The 20265-nt window shown below is 47.2% G+C and overlaps 1 protein-coding gene across 1 annotated transcript in view; it reads right to left on the reverse strand.

The window, feature by feature from the left end:
- Positions 1–20265, reverse strand: part of LOC138675794 (oocyte-specific histone RNA stem-loop-binding protein 2-like) — a 57538-nt gene that overhangs the window by 17723 nt on the left and 19550 nt on the right. Inside the window, exons 6-7 of the mRNA XM_069764329.1 lie at positions 19887–20024; positions 18850–18949 (exon numbers count right to left, since the gene is read on the reverse strand). Coding sequence (XP_069620430.1) covers positions 18850–18949; positions 19887–20024 — 238 coding nt within the window. The remainder of the gene's footprint in view (positions 1–18849; positions 18950–19886; positions 20025–20265) is intronic.

Below are 20265 nucleotides of genomic sequence, written 5' to 3' on the forward strand. Positions count from 1 at the left end.
ACCCAAATCTAGACCCCTTTGCAAGAAGTCCAGAATTTTGGCAATATTTGGATGAAATGGGTCTGGAACATCTGGAAGATACCACGATGAAAACTTCTTCCAGATTTTGGCATAAATGGCATTGGTTATGGGTTTTCTACTGTTTTGGAGAGTATGAATTACTTCATCTGAGAGACCTCTAGCCTTTAGTATTTCGGCTTCAGAGGCCATGCTGAAAGATTTAACCTGTGAAGGTTTGGATGCAGCAAAGGCCCTTGATGAAGAAGATTCTCCTTCTGAGGTAGACATACTGGACCTTCCTGAGCCATGTCTAATAGGGCGCTGTACCAACTCCTCCCCGGCCAAGTTGGCGCGATTAGAATCGCCGTAACTCGCTCCGATTGGATCTTCTGTAGAGTTTTTGATAGTAATGGGATCGGAGGAAAGGCATAAACGAGGTTGAACCTCCACGGGTGAGAACGCATCCATGCCCAGTGCTCTGTCTGCCATATTTAGGGAGAAATATGCTTGCAGCTTGGCATTCTGACTGTTGGCAAAAAGGTCCACTTCTGGGATCCCCCATCTGGATATCAGGGAGAGGAAGACCTCCTGGTCCAGACACCATTCCCCTGGATGTACATCCCTTCTGCTCAGGAAATCTGCCTGGGTATTGGCCGACCCTTTCAGGTGAACTGCCGAAATAGAGAGGAGGTGCCTCTCTGCCCAAAAAAAAAAAAAAATGTTTGAGGCTAAGGTTTTTAGTTTCTTGAATCTTGTGCCTCCCTGATGACGAAGGTATGCTACCGTGGTCATATTGTCGGAATATATTCTGACATGGTGTCCCTGAACAATAAAGGATGCGGCTTTTAACGCTTCTTCCACCGCCTTCAGTTCTGAGCTTGCTCTGATGTCTGGGGCCCAGGTGCCCTGGAAATGAGTTCCCTCGACTATAGCTCCCCATCCCCTTTGACTGGCGTCCGATGTGAGTGTCTTTAGCGGGACCTGGTCCCAACTGACCCCCCGTTGGAGGTTTCGGAGCCATAGCCACCATGTCAGGGATGCCCTGACATGATTGGGGAGGGAAATTCTCTTAGAAAGAGAACTCTGCTGTCTGTCCCAGGATGATAGGACATGGGTTTGGAGTACTCTCGTGTGGGCTTGGGCCCAAGATACCATCTGGATACAAGATGTTAGAGATCCCAGAATAGACATGGAATGTCGTAGAGTAGGAGCCTTCAGGGTTCTGAATGCTGTTATCTTCTGTACCAGATCGAGTTGACGTTCTCTGGGCAGAAAGGATCTCCTGGACTCAGTTGAGAAGGACCCCTATGAACTTCTTCCTCCTGGAGGCAAGTAGGTCCGATTTCTCTAGATTCGGGATCCAACCCAATGACTAGGATTTCTAGAGATTTTGTTAAATCCGCCTTGAGGTGGGAGACTGAAGGAGCGACAATGAGTAGATCGTCTAGATAGGGTACTATACAGATCCCCTGAAGGCTAATGAATATGATGGCTTCTGTCATGATCTTTGTAAAGACTCTGGGAGCTGAGGCGATTCCAAAGGGAAGGGAGTTGAACTGATAGTGTACTATCTCCCGATCCTGAGATATTGCAAATCTTAGGTATTTCCGGAATTCTGGATGGATTGGGACGTGGTAATAGGCGTCCCTCAGATCCACTGTAGCCATCACCCAGTCCTGTCCTATCAGAGGGATCGCTGTTTTGACCGACTCCATCTTGTACCTCCTGTAGGTTATTACTCGATTCAGAGGTTTCAAGTTGATTATTCGGTGCTTTCCCGAAGGTTTCTTGATCAGAAACAGGTGGGAATAATGTCCTCTGCCCAGTTCTTGTTGAGGTACTGGGGAAATTACTCCTGCCTGGAGTAAAGGTACCTTCACACTAAACGATATCGCTAGCAATCCGTGACGTTGCAGGGTCCTCGCTAGCGATATTGTTTAGTTTGACACGCAGCAGCGATCAGAATCCTGCTGTGATGTCGTTGGTCGGGGCTAGAGGGCCAGACCTTTCTTTGGTCGCTGGCTCTCCCGCTGACATCGCTGAATTGGCGTGTGACACCGATTCAGCGATGTCTTCGCTGGTAACCAGGGTAAACATCGGGTTACTAAGCGCAGGGCCGCGCTTAGTAACCCGATGTTTACCCTGGTTACCATCCTAAAAGTAAAAAAAACAAACGCTACATACTTACCTACCGCTGTCTGTCCCCGGCGCTCTGCTTCTCTGCTCTGGCTGTGAGCACAGCGGCCGGAAAGCAGAGCGGTGATGTCACCGCTCTGCTTTCCGGCTGCCCGGCGCTCACAGCCAGAGCAGAGAAGCAAAGCGCCGGGGACAGACAGCGGTAGGTAAGTATGTAGCGTTTTTTTTACTTTTAGGATGATAACCAGGGTAAACATGGGATTACTAAGCACGGCCCTGCGCTTAGTAACCCGATGTTTACCCTGGTTACTGGGGACCTCGGGATCGTTGGTCGCTGGAGAGCGGTCTGTGTGACAGCTCTCCAGCGACCAAACCGCGACGCTGCAGCGATCCGGATCGTTGTCTGGATCGCTGCAGCGTCGTTTAGTGTGAAGGTACCTTTACTCTTGAAGTCCGGAAAGGAATGCGCCCCGAGGGCTGAGACTAATGAGGTTATCCTTATGTGATGAGGGGGAGGGCTCTCGAACTGTAATTTTAGTCCATTCTGAATAGTGTCGAGTACCCACTGGTTCGACGAAATGGAACTCCACTCGTTGATGAAGCTCGAGAGTCGACCCCCTGGGTGTAGTCACTTCTTGTCCGGGGCCTGCTGGGACTGGGGAACCAGGATGTTCCTACCCTTCCCCCCTTTAGGATAGCTCCAGCATCCTGACATGCCTTTCCCCTTGAACTCTCGTTGAAAGGGTTGTTCTTTTGAGGGACGAAAAAAAACTTTTTTTCGGATTTCTCTGCTCAGGAAGCGCTTTTTTCTTGTCTGTTGCCTTTTCCAGTATATCGTCCAGAGCCTGCCCGAATAGATAGCGGCCCTGAAAGGGAATGGCACAGAGCTTTGTTTTGGACGTTATGTCCCCACTCCAAGACTTCAGCCATAGAGCTCTTCTGGCTGAGTTAGAGAGAACTGCCGATTTAGCAGCCACTCTAACGGACTCTGCCGAAGCATCGGCAAGGAAGCCCGTAGCTTTCTGGAGAAGAGGGAGGGAATCTAAGATTACTTCCCTAGATGTTCCCTGAGTAAGGTGATCTTCAAGCGTGCAGAGCCAACGGAATAGGGATCTAGCCACGCAGGTTGGACGCAATGTTTGTTTTAAGGAGATTGGTGGAAGTCTCCCAAGATCTTCTTAGTTAACTCTCCATCTTGCAGTCCATAGGGTCTCTGAGTTGGGAAGAATCCTCGAAAGGGAGGGTTGTCTTTGTTGATACTCTAGAGACTTGTACATCTACCTTAGGGGTATCCCACAGAGACGTCTCCATCGAGAGAGAAATGATTTTTTTAGTTCAGAGGGAACAGTAAGTCCCTTCTCGGGCGATTCCCATTCATGAAGAATGAGACTGTACATTCTCGTGTATAGGGAACCCCTTTAATTTTTTAGGTTTTAACCCACCGAACATCTCATCCTGCACTGATGGTTTCTCCTCCTCCTCCACGCCCATTGTCCCCCTGACCATACTAATTAACTCTTGTATGTCTTCTGAGGAAAAATAGTATGTTTTACTTTCCTCTTTGGGGGTGGAAGTGGAGCCCTCATTCTCCCACAAATCCTCCGAGCCGGAGGAATGAAGTTCACCAGAGTCTGAATCAGAAATAACCGATGCCATCATCCTTTTTTTTTTTTTTTTTTTTTTTTTTTAGGAGGAGGTGGCGGAGGTAACAGACTGGGAAAGGGCCGATACAGAGGACTGAACTTCCTGCTTAATGAGGGATTTAATGCTCTCGAACAAGGATGGCTGTTCTGAGCGTAATATTTCATCAGTGCAGGGCTGGCAAAGTTTCTTCTTGTATGAAGAAGGTAGCTTTGATGCACAAACACCACATTTTCGATCTTCCGATTTCTTGGAAGATCTGTCCTTCCTAGGGGCAGAGGCCTTGTCTCCCTAAAAAAGAGAGAGAAGGGGGACTAAGTATATAGCACCCTAAGGAACACAGGGATAGAGGGACCTGACCCACTACTCATGGTAGGAGGGAAGACGCAGGGCTCGGCAGAAGCAGAGACAGGTCTGTCACCTTCCATGGTCAGTCAGTACTGCAGTCCAGACAGACAGGGGGCCTTACCTGGAGGTGATCTACCAGGGTTAAATACCGTGGAAGCTGCGTCCAATCTTGTGCTCCTCCTCCCGGTCCCAGGCGTAGGGGAAAAAAACTGCCATGCCCCATCAGATTCGCTTTCAGACGCGCGTGCGTTCCACCGCTGGAATGCACATGCCGTGAACCGGAAGTTCGGGTACTTCCGGTTCGTGTGTCCACCGTTTCCGGCCAGCAGGAGAGGAGGAATGCTGGGGAGCCGCGCGGGGACCCCGGCCGCACAACACCACTCCCCGGGAGGAGCGGAGGAGGGGTCCCGAGTCCACACCATGTGAGGAGACGGGAGCAGCGCCGCAGGGAGGAGAAACATCCCGACCCAGGCTGCCCGGCTAGGTAAGGTTCTGAGTGCTCCGATCGCTGGCCACGGCAGCACTACCGCAGGACCTCTTCATGCCCCATAGGGGACAGGAAAAACACTGGAGGTGGCAGGAAGGGTAGGGTATTTAACCTCTGTGTTTCCTGTCCCCCATTAGGGTGGGGAGACATCCTCCAAGTGCCGCTGTCATGGAAGGTGACTGGAGAAAAAGGAGATATCCTTTTGATGTGGAAGAGGAGGGCATATGGGAGAAGACCCTAAAGATAGACACCAGTCGCAAGACCAGTCAAAAGATCTACGTTGCCCTTTGAGGACCAAGGGACTCTCCGGGATCCCTTGGAAAAGGCAGAAGTCTTCCTAAAACAAGCCTGGAGAATCACTGGCAGGCTCATTAAAGCCAGCAATAGCAGCAATGTGTAGATGGTGTGGCTACAGCAGCTTGGTGACCATCTTGGAGACAATACCCCTGAGAGAAAATCCTGGCGGACCTTCCGCTGTTGCAGGGAGCAGCTTCCTTTTTGGCCGACACCTCGGCCGATTCTGTTAGATTAGCAGCCAGGTCGGCAAAGCTGTATAATGCTACCCGCAGAGCCTTATGGCTCAAAAGCTGGCCAGGAGATGCCCAGTCCAAGACTAGGCTCTGTTCTATCCTGTGTGAAGGGAAATCTCTTTTCGGTCAAGCCCTGGACAATATACTAGACAAAGCAGGTAAGAAAAATAGTCATTCCCACTGGCTCTTCCTCAGTTCATGAGCTCCTTTCATAGGAGAAGATATAGCAGGAATAGACCCTCCAAGGAACAAGGCGACTGAAAGGATAAGAAACGGAGGGACAAGGGTTTCATGTTTGAGGGTTCCTCGACGAAGAGCTGAAAGTCCTCCACGTGATGGGTTGTCCCGGTTGTCTCACTTCCAGCCTGGGGGGGGCAGAGAATGTATCTCCCTGCTCTGCCGCTATGGGGCCCCTGAACAGGCAGGGGGGCCCCGTGCCAGCAGTGGGTCCCCCGCCGTCATCGGAAGATCAGCTGTACCGGCATTTAGCAGATACAGCTGATTGCATTGATGGGAGAAGGAGCGCTGCGCTCCTTCTCCCATCATCCCCCTGTCAGTGTCGGTGTCTAATGTCGCCGACACTGACAGCGGGTGCGATTAAGTCACTGCTCGGCGCCCGCTGTCAGGAGATCAGCGGGAGCAGTGCAGGAGCCAGGAAGAGGTATTTTATTTATTTATTTTTAAATGGGTGCTGCCGCCTTATTACAGGATAAAGCCAAACCAAGTAGAACACTACCTATACAACAGACCATAGGATTCGTATGTACAAACTGCATATTACAGGCCATATAACATCAGAAGGACACTCCAAACGAAAGTAGAAACCAAAAAGATCAAGGAGTACTCAGTCCACAAATTATTTTGTACCAACGTATATAATACTTTATTCAATTAATAGTAAAAGAGTACATGTATAACAAAATACATAGAGGGTTAGGGTGGTCACAGGCTCACCGGCAAACAATACATGTTAGAACGTAAAGTGCATAGTGCCCAAAGTCTTTTATGGGAAGCTTCCCCCAGAAACCTATCCACTAGCGTCAGGGATTACTACATAATTGTAGCACACTAAAGTTATAATATTTTATAGGAAGTCTTCCTCACTAACATATCCACTAGCGTCAGGAATTAGTATATAATTGTAGCGCAATAGAGTTAAAATATGACTTGGGGGAGCTTACCCATCATGTACTAGAATGCCGGGCCCGTGTCATGCTGCCACCGACGCGCGTTTCGCTGATCTTCAAGGTGCGGTGTGACAGTGACCAACGATCAGGCCCCTGCTGGGAGATCGTTGGTCGCTGGGGAAAGTCCAGCACTTTATTTTGTCGCTGGATCTCCCGCTGACATCGCTGAATCGGCGTGTGTGACGCCGATTCAGCGATGTCGTCACTGGTAACCAGGGTAAACATCGGGTTACTAAGCGCAGGGCTGCACTTAGTAACCCGATGTTTACCCTGGTTACCCGGGGACTTCGGGATCGTTGGTCGCTGGAGAGCTGTCTGTGAGACAGCTCTCCAGCGACCAAACAGCGACGCTGCAGCGATCGACATCGTTGTCGGTATCGCTGCAGCGTCGCTTAGTGTGACGGTACCTTTAGGGTATCAGCAGGATGAGGAGTTTGTGCAGGTTTGGAATAGATGGTGATGGGGCTGGAATATGAGAAGTGAAACGTGTGTTGTATTCTCTGCAGCTGAGTCCTGGGTGGAAGAAGTCGTCATGTCGGTCTGTGCTAGATGGAAAAGATGGGAAATGAACGATTCCATCAGAAAGAACGTCAGTGGTAAGACATTATCTATAATTGTGCAGTGATCTCATATGTTCTGTAGGACTGGTATCTACCACTGACCATATGGCGGTAATATCAAAATTGGTCTTTATATAGAGATCATCTTCAGTAACAGCATGGTCATCTGCTGAGGTTCTCCTCCACTATTAGGGCACGTCACTAAGTTGTAATCAAGGTTACCTGGTTAGGGGCCCATTCAGAAGCTTCGTCCCCCTGAACCAAAACCCTAGCTACGCCTTTGGTCAGAAGTGTTACTATTACTTCAAAAGAGTACTGGTGGGAGGTGCCTGTTCAGTAGCAGGGGAGGGGTTTTTATTCTCCCGTGTTTCTAATAAGAAAGCCGGACCAGTTCAGGGCAATCAAATTGAGAAGCCTCAACAAGTTCCTGGTCTACAGACCATTCAAAATGGAGTCGATAAAAATCGGCAATAAAGATCTTGTTCCCAGGCTGCTACATGAGTGTCTTAGACTTGAAGGACACATACTACCATGTCCCCATCCATCAGGAAGACCAGCAGTACCTGAGGGTAGTGGTGTATATAGACAGACAACTCTAGTACAAGACTCTGCCCTTTGGTCTGTCCATGGCCCTGAGAATCTTCACCAAAATAGTTCTGGAGGTGTTGGCACATTTGTGGGAAAACATTTTAATAGAGCCATATCTGGACAATTTTTTTTAGTGATCGGCAGGACAGTACATGACTGCAGTTATCAACTAAAGCACATCAAACCACTATGTCAAGACTCAGTTGGATGATTAACATCGAAAGTCTGCAGCTCCTGAAGGCTCAATCCTTCTTAGGGCTTATTTTGGACTCAGAGGCAGGTCTGTCTCCTGCCAGTAGAAAAGACAGAATTATAGCTCTAGTGTCAGCAGTATTAACCAACCCGATCATGTCCCTGAGGAAAGCCATGTCCTACTAGGATCAATTAAGTCATGCATTCCAGCAGTACAGTGGGTACAGTGTCATGCCAGGGTCTTACAGCAGGATGTCCTAGAGGGAGAAAGGAAGCTTGCTGGGTGCCTAGAGGAGAAGATTATGCTCTCCCTGGAAGCGGTAGACTCCATGACCTAGTGGCAGGACCCAAGGAATCTGTCGTGGGGAATTCCATGGTCCTACCCGATATTGGATGTGATCATGACTGATATAAGCCCAGAAGGATGAAGCGCACATCTCAGACTGCATAGTTCAGGGGATCTGGTCAGAAGCAGAAGCTGGTCTTTCCTTAAACTACAAGGAGCTCTGGCAATAAAGAAGGCGGTAATAGAGTTTCGTCCTCATTTAGAAGGAAACCATGTTTGCATAATGTCGGACAACTGAACTTCAGTTGCCTACATCAATCACCAGGGGGGAGCACAAAATCCCAGCTCTTATTAATGCAGCTAGCTCTAGAAATTCTCCAGGTTATGGAGGAACATCTACAACTATCAGCCCTACACAAAGGGAAAGGAAAATGAGGAAGCACATTTCCTCAGCCAGACAAACTTAAAAAACAGGGGGAATGGGAGCCATCAGTTTTTCAGCAGATTGTGGATCTTTGGAGGCAGCCAGAAAGACTTGTTTGCTAACAGAAAGACAAAAGTCTTCTGTTCTCTAAACCAAAGAGAAAAACCATATGAAGTGGACACTGCAGATTCCTTGGGGTTTCCAACTGGCTTATGCATTTTCCCCATTAATATTGATCTTGGTAGTTTGAGGAAGATTCGGGAGGAAGGAGCTGAGGTCATCCTCATTGCTCTGTTTTGGCCCAAGATACCATGGTTCTCATGGATGAGGAAGATGTCCTTGTCAGATCCCTGGATTCTCCTGGATGTTTTGGGTCTCCTCAGGCACGGCCCAGTGTCACATCCTCAGAAGAAAGGGCTACATTTGACAGCTGGGATTTTGAGAGGGAGCTGCTAGCACAGAAAGGGTTCTCTCCGGCTTTTGTTGCTACCCTGATGCAGAGTAGGAAGCCTGTAACAACTAGGATATACAACAGGATATGGGCTAAATTTTTTGCTTTCAGGGCAGTCTGATGGGGGTAGGATCTCCAATCAGCTATATTAAAGTTCCTTCAGGAGGGGTATGGAGATGGGCCTAGCCAACAGCACCCTTAAGGGGCAGGTATCCGCCTTAGGGGCCCTATACAACAATAACCTGGCAGTGGATAAGTGGGTGGCTAGGTTCATTAAAGCATGCCAGAGGTCAAAACCAATGCCAGCTCTAAAAATGCCTCCGTGGGCGTTAAATCTGGTCCTGGAAGCCTTAAGATTGCCCTTTGAGCCCCTACATGAAGTATCAGATAAAATACTAACACTTAGAACAGCGATACTGGTGGCCCTTATGTCAGCCCACATGGTTAGTGATTTAAAGGCTCTATCCATTAATCATCCATTTATGCAGGTATCAGATGATAGAGTGGTCTTGACGCCACATCCAGCATATCTCCCCAAAGTGGCCCCAAAGTTTCATAGGAGTCATGAGGTAGTTCTTCCCCGCTTCTGTAGAAAACCAAATACTGCAGAGGAACAGACTTCACATACTTGACGTTTGGAGGGCTTTGATACAGTAATTGGACAGAACAAGTCAGTGAAGGAAGAGAGTGAGGCCTTCTGTGTCATTACAGGGAATCAGGAAGGGACTTTGTGTTGGGGGGGAGGGTACCCATAGCTAGATGGACTAGGGATGCCATTAGCTTAGCATACACCTCTAGTAATAGGCTGATTCCTGGAAGCCCATTCCACCAGGGTCAGGGTGACCTCCTGGGCTGAAAGAGCGGAGGTGTCAAATTGACAGAATATGTACAGGTAGTCATATGGTCTACCCCTTCCACCCTCTATAGGCACCATTGCCTTAAAACCAGTATTTCCCAAACTCCAGTCCTCACGGCTCCCAACAGGTCATGTTTTCAAGATTTCCATAGTGCTGCACAAGTGGGAGAACTCCTGATACTTCCATCACCTGTGCAATACTAAGGAAATCCTGAAAACATGACCTGTTGGGGTCTGGGTGGACTGGAGTTTGGGAAACACTGCCCTAAGGTATGTGCACATGTTGCGGATTTCCAGCAGAACTGCAGCTTTTCCGTGCAGAAACGCTGCAGATCTGCAAGTGATTTACAATACAATGTAAATCAATGGCAAAAAAAAAAAAAAATGCTGTGCTGATGGTGCGGAAAAATATGCACGGAAAATGCAGCAGATTCAAAAAAGGACCATGTCAATTCTTTGTGCAGAACTGCTGCGTTTCTGCACCCATTCCATTCTAGAAATCTGCAGGGGTAAAAAAGGAAGAAATCTGCACAAAAATCTGCAACGTGTGCACATACCAAAAAAGGCGTAGATTCTGACCTGCGTTTTCTGCCAAGAAATGCAGAATCTGCACAGAAAATTCCAGTCAAATCTGCAACGTGTGCACATAGCCCAAAACGGTCCTCTTTTGACTATTGATGAGCGAGTACTCGTTGCTCAGGTTTTCCAGAGCACGCTCGGATGATCTCCGATTATTTGTTAGTGTTTGGAGATTAAGTTTTCATCGCTACAGCTGAATGATTTACAGCTACTAGACAGCTTGGTTACATGTGAGGATTCCCTAGCAACCAGGCAACCCTCACATGTACTCAAGCTGGGTAGTAGCTGTAAATCATTCAGCTGAGGCGATGAAAACTTAATTTCTGAACATCAACATACTCTGCGTGTGCTCGGGAAAACCAGAGCAACGAGTACTTGCTCATCACTACTGTTGACCTATCCTTTGGGAGGAAGGAATTACAAGTGGTGATCCCTCTAGGGTGCTTTGATCTATTTTAATCTCAGATGCTGCCATCATGGGAGAAATGAAAAATCTTACTTACCGGTAACGGGATTTTACAGAGCCCATGACAGCACCCTTCTATTCCCTCCCCTGCTTTGTCAGTAGTGTGCACTTTTAAGGGTCTTAAGAAGAATGTATTTGGTGATTGGTATGTTATTACCTGTCTGGATGTCCTCATACTCTGAGGCCCAAACTGATGCGGAAGAGTTACTTTTATTCAGTAGGTTTTCTGGAGGGGGATACCTTCTCAGGTGGTACTGTCATGGGCTCTAAAATCCCATTACCGGTAAGTAACTAAGATTTTTCTAATCACTGACTCCTAGGATATCATCCAATTTCCCCCCCAAACAAAAGTTGGCCATAACACGGTATAGAAAAGAGTTTATTTTTTTATTGCAGATCACCTGGACCGCCCTTGAGCTAGTCTTGCTGCATTTGACAATCTGGTAGACATCCATCATTTGACTGCAGGTCCGTGCAAGAAAGGCAGGTTGGTCAAAATCTTACCCCGAGGTCTTCTCTTTGAGCCGTTCCTCCAGTTGTTGCAGCCAAATCATAAGGGAACGGGTGGTACAATTTCCAGCAGCCACCAGCTTCAGTCCCCTTGCTGGCACAGATACGCTTCCACCTTTTGATCTAATGAATCTGAGCACCCCGAAATCCTCAAAGTGTAGCGCTGAGCTCAGATTACCTTGATACAGTGCCATCGATCATAGGGACCATATCCCATAACAGTCTTTCATCAAAAGGATATTTTTTTGAGGTAGAGGGCAAAGCACCAGTTTTCTCTTGCTTAGGGTAACTTCACACTGAGCAACTTTAGAACGATAACGATAGCGATCCGTGACGTTGCAGCGTCCTGGCTAGCGATATCGTTGTGTTTGACACGCAGCAGCGATCAGGATCCTGCTGTGACATCGCTGGTTGGAGCTAGAAGGCCAGAACTTTATTTTGTCGCTGGATCACCCGCTAACATCGCCGAATCGGCGTGTGTGACGCCGATCCAGCGATGTCTTTACTTGTAACCAGGGTAAACATCGGGTTACTAAGCGCAGGGCTGCGCTTGGTAACCAGGGTAAACATCGGGTTACTATTGTAAATGTAAAAAAAAAAAAAAAAAAAAAAAAAAAAAACACTACATACTTACATTCCGGTGTCTGTCGCATCCCCCGGTGTCAGCTTCCCTGCACGGTGTCAGCACTTTTTTAACAGCTTTAGGTAGCTTATCTGTATCCTCCACCAGAAAACAGTCTGTCCCCCATGTTACTGTTCCAGGAGGACGAGAACAAAAGACTCGCTATGGTATTGTCCTGATAACAGAAGAGTCCATAGAAACTTTCCTAAGATCTGATGACCATCTAAGGCTTCCTGCAGAGTCAGAGGTCTCCTCACTAATAGTCTTGTGAAGGCAGTCTGAACAGATTTTTCTGCCAGTCTACTGCTAGCCAGTTTTTTCATAGAGCACACCGATGCCTTTCTTAGTACTAGATTTTTTTCCCCCCTTCACCATGACAGCACCGCACGTGAGATGGCATCCACCCCCAGGAACAGGAAACCTGTAGCAGAGATAAAAGAATGGGGCGGCCCCTCAGTTTGGTTTCCTGTTCCTGCAGGTGGATGCCTGTCGCAGAGCTCCTACCTCCGGAGGGAGGCACTATCTACAACTGCAACTAACATTTTTTGGAGGGTGTCCGTAGTGGGACTGATTTGGGCCTGTCCTTGTGAGGACAGGAGTTAGTACTGGGGCACGACAGGGGTTTAGGGAACAGGTCCCCCGCCCCCCATTTCTTTAGCCCACAACTACTGGAACCTCTTATGGACCTTCATTGGCATGGGGACCCTTTGTCCATGATTGGTGAGATCCAACCATTTTTTATCTGAGCACAGTTTTCGGCGTGAGCACTTATTTCTTTTGTATTGTTTTGTCCACTTTTTAATATTACTAAAAGTTATGTTTTATTCTATTGGGTTATGCTCATCTAGCTATTTCTACTACTCCGGAGGGATCCCCCTCTGATGATTCTGGTCCGGAGGCCGAGGTCCGCGGGGGGGGGGGGGGGGGGGGGGGCTAGCCATACTTTTTCCCCCTTGCTGGACTTCCCAGCGACCGCTCTGCAGGAGGCTGGTCCGGGGTTTAGGGACGTGTGCTTCACTGACGCTGGCGCCGAAGTGAAGGATGACGACTTCCGGTCGCGCAGAAGTGACGTCACACGCCGAGGGAGCCGGTGTGCTGGACACTTCCGGGCGGAAGTTTGATCCAGAGGTGCACACACACCGCTCCTGATCTAAAATACAGCAACCAAGGGAATTGCTGGTCCTTCACAGCAAGCAATCTGCCTGCTAAGATGACCGAACCAGCGATGGATCCGGATACACCAATGATATCTGAGGAGGCACAAGCTACTGCGGTATCCAGGGTCCTGGAAGGGCGAGTGCCTTTGTAAGGCAAAACCACACATACTGATACACTACATGTTTTTTAGGGGAGGAAAGCCACATCCAAGCAGAAAAATAGGGTCTGTGCCCTATGCAAAGACACTAACTAGCCTATACTGTAAGAAAATCTGCCAGCCTTGTTTTGACAAGACAGTTGCGGAAGAATCTTCTTCCCCATTACAGAATATTAAAACAATAATATGGGAAGAAGTCAAATCGACAGTAAAGGAGCAACAGAAACATCATACAGCAAAGGGAACCCCACCTCCCCCTCCCCCAACAAGTGAACAAGGGTCGGCCGTAGATTCAGGGGATGAACCGGGAATATTAACCCCCTCTGATGTCTCAGACCTAGACTCCTCAGATGAGGAGTATGGCCACCCTTATTTCCAGTCAGAAGAGATTGGGAAATTGCTCAAACTCGTTAGAGCAACTATGGGGGTAGAGACTCCTTATGAGCCGTGGTCAATTCAGGACACAATGTTCAGTAACTTGGAAGAGAAAAAAAAAGCATACATTTTTTCCCTTCCATGAAAATAGTAAATTTAATTAAAAGTGAGTGGAAAAGCCCAACAAGAAAATATCCATCCCTCAGGCCTTAAAACGCAAGTACCCCTTTGATGAAGAAATCTGTGAGAAGTTGGAAAAGGCTCCCAAGCTAGATGCGGCCATCACCAGCACCTCTAAAAGGGGTAGCATTACCATTTGAGGACATGGGAGCCTTAAAAGATCCCTTAGACAAGAAAGCAGATGCCTTTCTAAAGTAGGCTTGGGAAGCAGCGACATGGTCATTTAAACCCGGGGTTGCTGCCACTTGCACAGCATGTGCTATGGTCAAGTGGTTAGACGAGTTAAGTGACCAGATCAAAAACAAGTGTCCGAAAGAGACTACTAGAAGCATTACCCCCTCTACAGGGCGCCGCAAGATTCCTGGCAGACGCTTCAATTGATTCTGTCAGAGGTGCCGCACGTGCATGTGCTCTATCCAACTCAGGTCGTAGAGCATTATGGCTAAAAAAAAATTGGACAGCTGACTTCCAATCGAAGGTCAAACTTTGTGGGGTGCCCTGTGAAGGACAATATCTTTTTGGTAAGGCTCTAGATGAGATCCTTGAAAAGGCATTGGACAAGAAGAAGCGGTTTCCACCTCCTTCCTTTCCTAGGCGCCGATGGGAAACCTCTCGTCCGTCCTTTCGTGGGTCCGGATATAGAGGGACCCGCAGCCGATCAGATGACCGGTCTAGTCGGGGCAAACCCTGGAAAGATCGAAAGGAAAGGGGATTCCTTTTCAATAAGCCTCCCCCCAAGTCTGATCCCAAAAATCAATGACGCCAAAATCCCAGTGGGTGGAAGACTCCGATGGTTTGTCCACCACTGGGCAGCACTGCCAGCGTTTCAATCGATAATCAACTTCTTGTCAGAAGGGTTAAGACTCAAGTTCTCCAGCCTCCAACCAAATCGAGTGAAAATGCCCCAGGTGGCGAAAAAAAAACAAACAAAAAACAGGCCACACTAGAAAGAGAAGTTCATCTCCTCATACAAAAAGTAGTATTAATAAGAGTACCTCATCAAGAGAGGGAAAGGGTTCTACAGCACCTTGTTTCTAACACCAAAACCAGACGGCTCGCTAAGAGTAATATTCAATCTGAAGGCTCTAAAACAGTATATTCAGATAGAAAAATTCAAAATGGAGACCCTGAGAACGGCAATAAAGGTGCTCGACCCAAACTGTTACATGGCAGTGATCGATCTTACAGATGCTTACCACCATGTACCAATCGCGGTCCAACACCAACAGTACCTGAGGCTAGTGGTGAATCTTGCAAACACCCCCACCCATTTACAATATTAATGTCTTCCCTTTGGGGTGGCTATAGCGCCCCGCGTATTTACAAAAATAATTTCCGAAGTGGCGTCCATCAGGAAAGAAGACAATGCTCGTACTTTATTTGGATGATTTTTTGGTGATAGCAAACAAAGAAAATTGCGAGAAAGCAGTCGTTGGAGGCGCTAACCAGGTTTGGATGGGTTATAAACCTGAAAAAACAAAAACAAAGACTTGTCCCAATACAGACTCAAGAATTCCTCGGGATCCTATTGGATTCGGTTAAACAGGAGTGTGTCCTCCCACAAAGGAAAATTCAAACTATCCAACAGTACAACTGTTCCAGCTACAACAGACCATCTCACTACAGAATGCAATGTCGCTTTTAGGAGTTCTAACGGCAACAATTCCAGCAACACGGTGGGCACAAAGCCATACACGAGAGTTACAATGGCAGATACTGACCGAACAAATGAGGACTCCATACAATCTGAACCGGAAAATTTGTCTATCACCAAAGGTTCAGGACTCACTAGAATGGTGGCTAAGAGTGGAAAATTTGAGCAGCGCAATGCCATGGTCCGTGCAGAATCCAGTAGTCCTCACTACCAATGCGAGTCCATGGGGGTGGGGAGCACATTTGGAGGATCAGGTCCTACAGGGACAATGGGAGGCCTCAATGACAGCAGCGTCCTCCAATCTAAAAGTTGTCGGCAGTAAGGCAAGCACTTCTTCACATAGGAGAAGGGATACGGGGGGAGACATGTGGTGGTGTTGTCCGACAACAACACAACGATAGCCTATATAAATCGTCAAGGGGGCACAAGATCCCCATCCCTTATGGCAGAAGCCAAACAGCTTTTCATATGGGCCGAGAACAACCTTCTGTCCTTAACCGGAACATACTTAAGGGGGTCAGAAAATCAAGTAGCCGACTTCTTAAGTCGGCATATATTACATCAGGGAGAATGGTCCCTAAACCAGGGAATATTTGGGAAAATCTGTGCCAGCTGGGGCGTTCCAGAAATAGACTTATTTGCCACAAGAGAAAATCAAAAGGTGAGGAGGTTCTATTCTCTGAACCCAAGAGAACACCCGGAGGGAATAGATGCGTTTCTATACCGATGGAACTTTCACCTGGCGTACGCATTTCCCCCAATACCATTAGTCCTGACAGTCCTCAAGAAAATTCGGGAAGACAAGGCACGAGTTATCCTCATAGCTCCTTTTTCGCCGATAAGGGCATGGTTCACGTGGCTCAGACGCATGTCTATCTCGGACCCGTGGATCCTCCCAGATGCCTCAGATCTCCTATACCAGGGACCAGTTCAACATCCACAAGAACACGGGCTAGATCTCACCGCCTGGAACTTGAGAGGGGGCTTCTATTAGCAAAAGGATTCTCAAACCCTTTGGTGACCACGATGCTCTCTAGCAGGAAAAAAAAAAAAAAAAGTCACCTCAGAAATACCAACAAATATGGCAAAAATTCCTGGAATTCTCAGGGCGACAGTTGTCCGAGACAAGCCAAGAAGTTCCGGTAAAAGAAATTCTAGAATTTCTCCAAAAAGGGTTAGAGAGGGGGCTATCTACTAGCACCTTAAAAGGTGCAAGTCTCTGCCCTGGGTGCGCTGTTTGATCAGAAACTTGCTGACCACCCTTGGGTCTATAGATTCATCCGAGCCTCCTTTACATCTAGACCCTCAAAATTATTACCTAAGGTGGCTCCCTGGGATCTAAATTTAGTTTTAAATGCTCTAACCGTTTCCCCCTTTGAGCCTCTTGATTCTATTTCAATAAAATCCTTAACCCTAAAAACGGTCCTCCTGGTTGCCTTAACTTCAGCCCATCGTACCTGCGAGCTGCAAGCTATGTCGGTAAACCCCCCTTACACTACCTTCCAGGATGACAAAGTGGTCATCAAAACCGACCCGGCCTTCCAAAGGTCAACTCAAAATTTCATAGGGACCAGGAAATTATTCTGCCCTCAACCAAAATCCCAGGGAGAACAAACCTTCCATTGTCTCGATGTCAGACGCTGCCTGCTTCAATACATAGAAGCCACAAAATCTTGGCGTCAGTCATCAGCCCTTTTTGTCGCCTTCCAGGGGACAAACAGGGGAAAAAAGGCCTCAAAGGCAACTATTGCACGGTGGTTGCGTACGGCTATCTCATTTTCATATTCCTCTTCTGGTCAAGTTCCCTCCACATGGTGTTACGGCCCACTCCACGCGTGCCATTGCCACATCCTGGGCGGAAAGGGCAAACGCCTCGGTAGAACAGATTTGTAGAGCGGCAGTATGGTCTTCACCATCTACCTTCTTCCGACATTATAGGCTAGACTTAGGTCTATCAAACTTATCTTTTGGGAGAAAGGTGTTCTGCTGTTGTCCCACCCCAGGAGTCTTTTATTTCTTCCTCACGTGCAGTGCGGTCATGGCGAAGGGAAAAAATGATAATTACTTACGGGTAATTTGATTTTCCAGAACCATGACTGCACTGCGTTAATTCCTGCCCTATCTTGGTGATGGTTGTGTGATTCACAAAAAAAAAAAAAAAAAAGTAAAATGTATAAGTAAATATGCAAAAAAAATATATGTATAGATTAAAACTAATAAAGAGCTACACAATGTAAATATAATATATGAGTATATACTAACAAAGCGGTCATCTACCATACTCTGAAACAAACTGAGGAGAGGGGCCGCCCCATTCTTTTATCTCTGCTACAGGTTTCCTGTTCCTGGGGGCGGATGCCAGCTCTCACGTGCAGTGCTGTCATGGTTCTGGAAAATCAAACTACCTGTAAGTAATTATTTTTTGCCACCCTTGTGTCCATGTTGATTGTGAGCTGATGGCTGCTGCTTGCTTTTGTCCTCCATGACGACTTGGCAAGCGCAAGCTGGAGCCCAAGCAACCTTCTGTTGCATGTTACACGTCACCATCTTCCAGGTCTGAGTCCTCGGTGATTGCCCTGACCCATCCAGGAGCGCTGTTCCCGAGCACCCTGGCTAGCTGTATCTAGGGTTCCACACTTTTCTTCCTGACATTAGGCCATAACCATTACCAGTGTGCCTTGTGCCTGTGACGTCAGCAGTGAATGCCAATACCGGATATGCTTTCTGGCTGCTTCATCACAGCGAGACCAGTGGAGAGCAGGCCCGGGGAGTGCAACAGGGAAGAGGGTGGCACAGCCATCAGAGATTCTTTGAGTCAGTATCTGCTGCCCACATGTTCACAGATCCCCCATTGGACCCATGTGAAGTGTGCCTCTAAATACACAAAGGCAGGCACCACAGGCATGCAACCCGCTTTTCCGGACAGTGATCTCCATTCTTGAATCCACTGCATAGCTTAGTATGAGGTTCCCATCAAGGACAGGAAACCTGCTGAGGTGGGAGAGAGGTGCTTTTTTTTGCTTCAGTACGTTTCCGGTCCTTGGTGGGGAAATCCATCAGGTGTTCTGTCATGGGTGAAGAGAAACTGCAGGCATCGGGTTTTGCTGTGTTTTTGGTGCCAGAACCTGATTAAGTAGAATCAGCTTTTGTAGCGCTAAACTTTAAATCAGCACACAGAGGAATTAAAAAAAAAAAAAAAAAAATTATGGCTCCTGGAAGTGGGGGGTGAAAAAACACAACATGGCCCAGGGGTGAAGGGGTTAAACTGACAAGCCCTGTAGATTACATATATTAATACACAAGTTACAGCCCATCAAATTATAATTGCTGTAATTACTACATTTTGGCAACATACTGTGGCAGCATTGATTTAGCGTGCCATGCATGTTGAATATACCACTAGCAAGACAGACCTAAAACTAAACATTTCTGCTAATATTCAAACTTTGATGTTACAATTACCTGCAGATCAAACAAATCAGCTGCTAAGCCTTGAAAGGTCTCTGTATCATGAAGCCAAGGATTACAGAAACTGTGTGATGGATCATAATTCTCCTCTTTCCTGCAAGACAGGCATGAAAGTGTCAATAACTTAAAGTATAACTGTACTTTCAGGTAACTACAGAATAAAGCAGTGATGAGTGTATGAGGACTAGGACAATTCCTCACCATTATATGACATGCATTTTCACCAGTTTACCCATCTGCTGGCTTGTGCCCTTGATTTACAGTCCACACAGCTAGTGATCGGAGACTAGTTACTATGACCTTTGCAATACACATCAGTTAATGCTGCCCTTTACTATAGACACATCAGCAGCATGGAGGAAGTTACAAACCAGTACTGAGCATTCAGGATGTGAATCTAATTAAGTCAAAGAAATCCTGGTATGATCTGTCTCCCTCTGCTTGTTTCTTCACCATGCTCCTCACACTTCCTTCTCCTAAGGGCTCATACTCAAATGCAAGAAACTCGGATGAGTCTCGCATGTTAATACCCGGCGCTGCTGCCGGCACTCCTATCGGAGCGTGCGGCCGCATAGGAATACATGCAGCCGCACGCTCCGCTCCCGAGTGCCGGGTATTGCCGTGCGAGACTCATCCCAGTTTCGCGCAGGTGAGTATGAGCCCTTGGATTATAATGGACTGTCACATCACAAGGAGTTTGCATTCCATCTTGTATGACCAAGACAGATTTGACTTTTTTTCCTAAAGTGAATGACAAGACCAGAAGACCAGGGAGTGGCAGTTAAAATCGGGAAGGAATGAGATTAAATATTCTTATATTATATTACACCATTGAAATTACAGTTTAATTTTAATATACCGGTACCCTTCTACAATAAGCAAACAAAAAAAAAACATTTGCAAGTTATTTGTTTTTGGTTGGATTGAACAGAGTTTGATTTATGAGTACACCCAATACATGCAGTTAACAAAATCCTGCCATGGCAGTGTAGCTACTAATACAGAATTAACTTTCAGTCTCTCCTACTTACTGAAATGGGACCTCTACTGGGGGATCCCATGCATGAAGTGATCGCCTCCAGAGTTTAATCTGCATATCCCAAGACCTCCGACTGTACTTCTTATATTTGTTGGGGCTGCAAGGATGAATTCCCGGTATCCTTTGAGATCTGAGAAATCAGTGTTAGTAGATAGGCTACTATTTACGTGGATTATAAAATATTAGAACATTTATAGCATACAAAGTTGACGTGTACAGAATCTATGTTCTACTACCCACTTTAAAGGGACTGTCACCTGAATTTGGAGGGAACAATCTTCAGCCATGGAGGCAGGGTTTTCGGGTGTTTGATTCACCCTTTCCTTACCCGCTGGCTGCATGCTGGCTGCAATATTGGATTGAAGTTCATT

This window comes from Ranitomeya imitator, chromosome 4 (genome assembly GCF_032444005.1).
Source record: "Ranitomeya imitator isolate aRanImi1 chromosome 4, aRanImi1.pri, whole genome shotgun sequence".
Classification (NCBI taxonomy): Eukaryota; Metazoa; Chordata; class Amphibia; order Anura; family Dendrobatidae; genus Ranitomeya; species Ranitomeya imitator.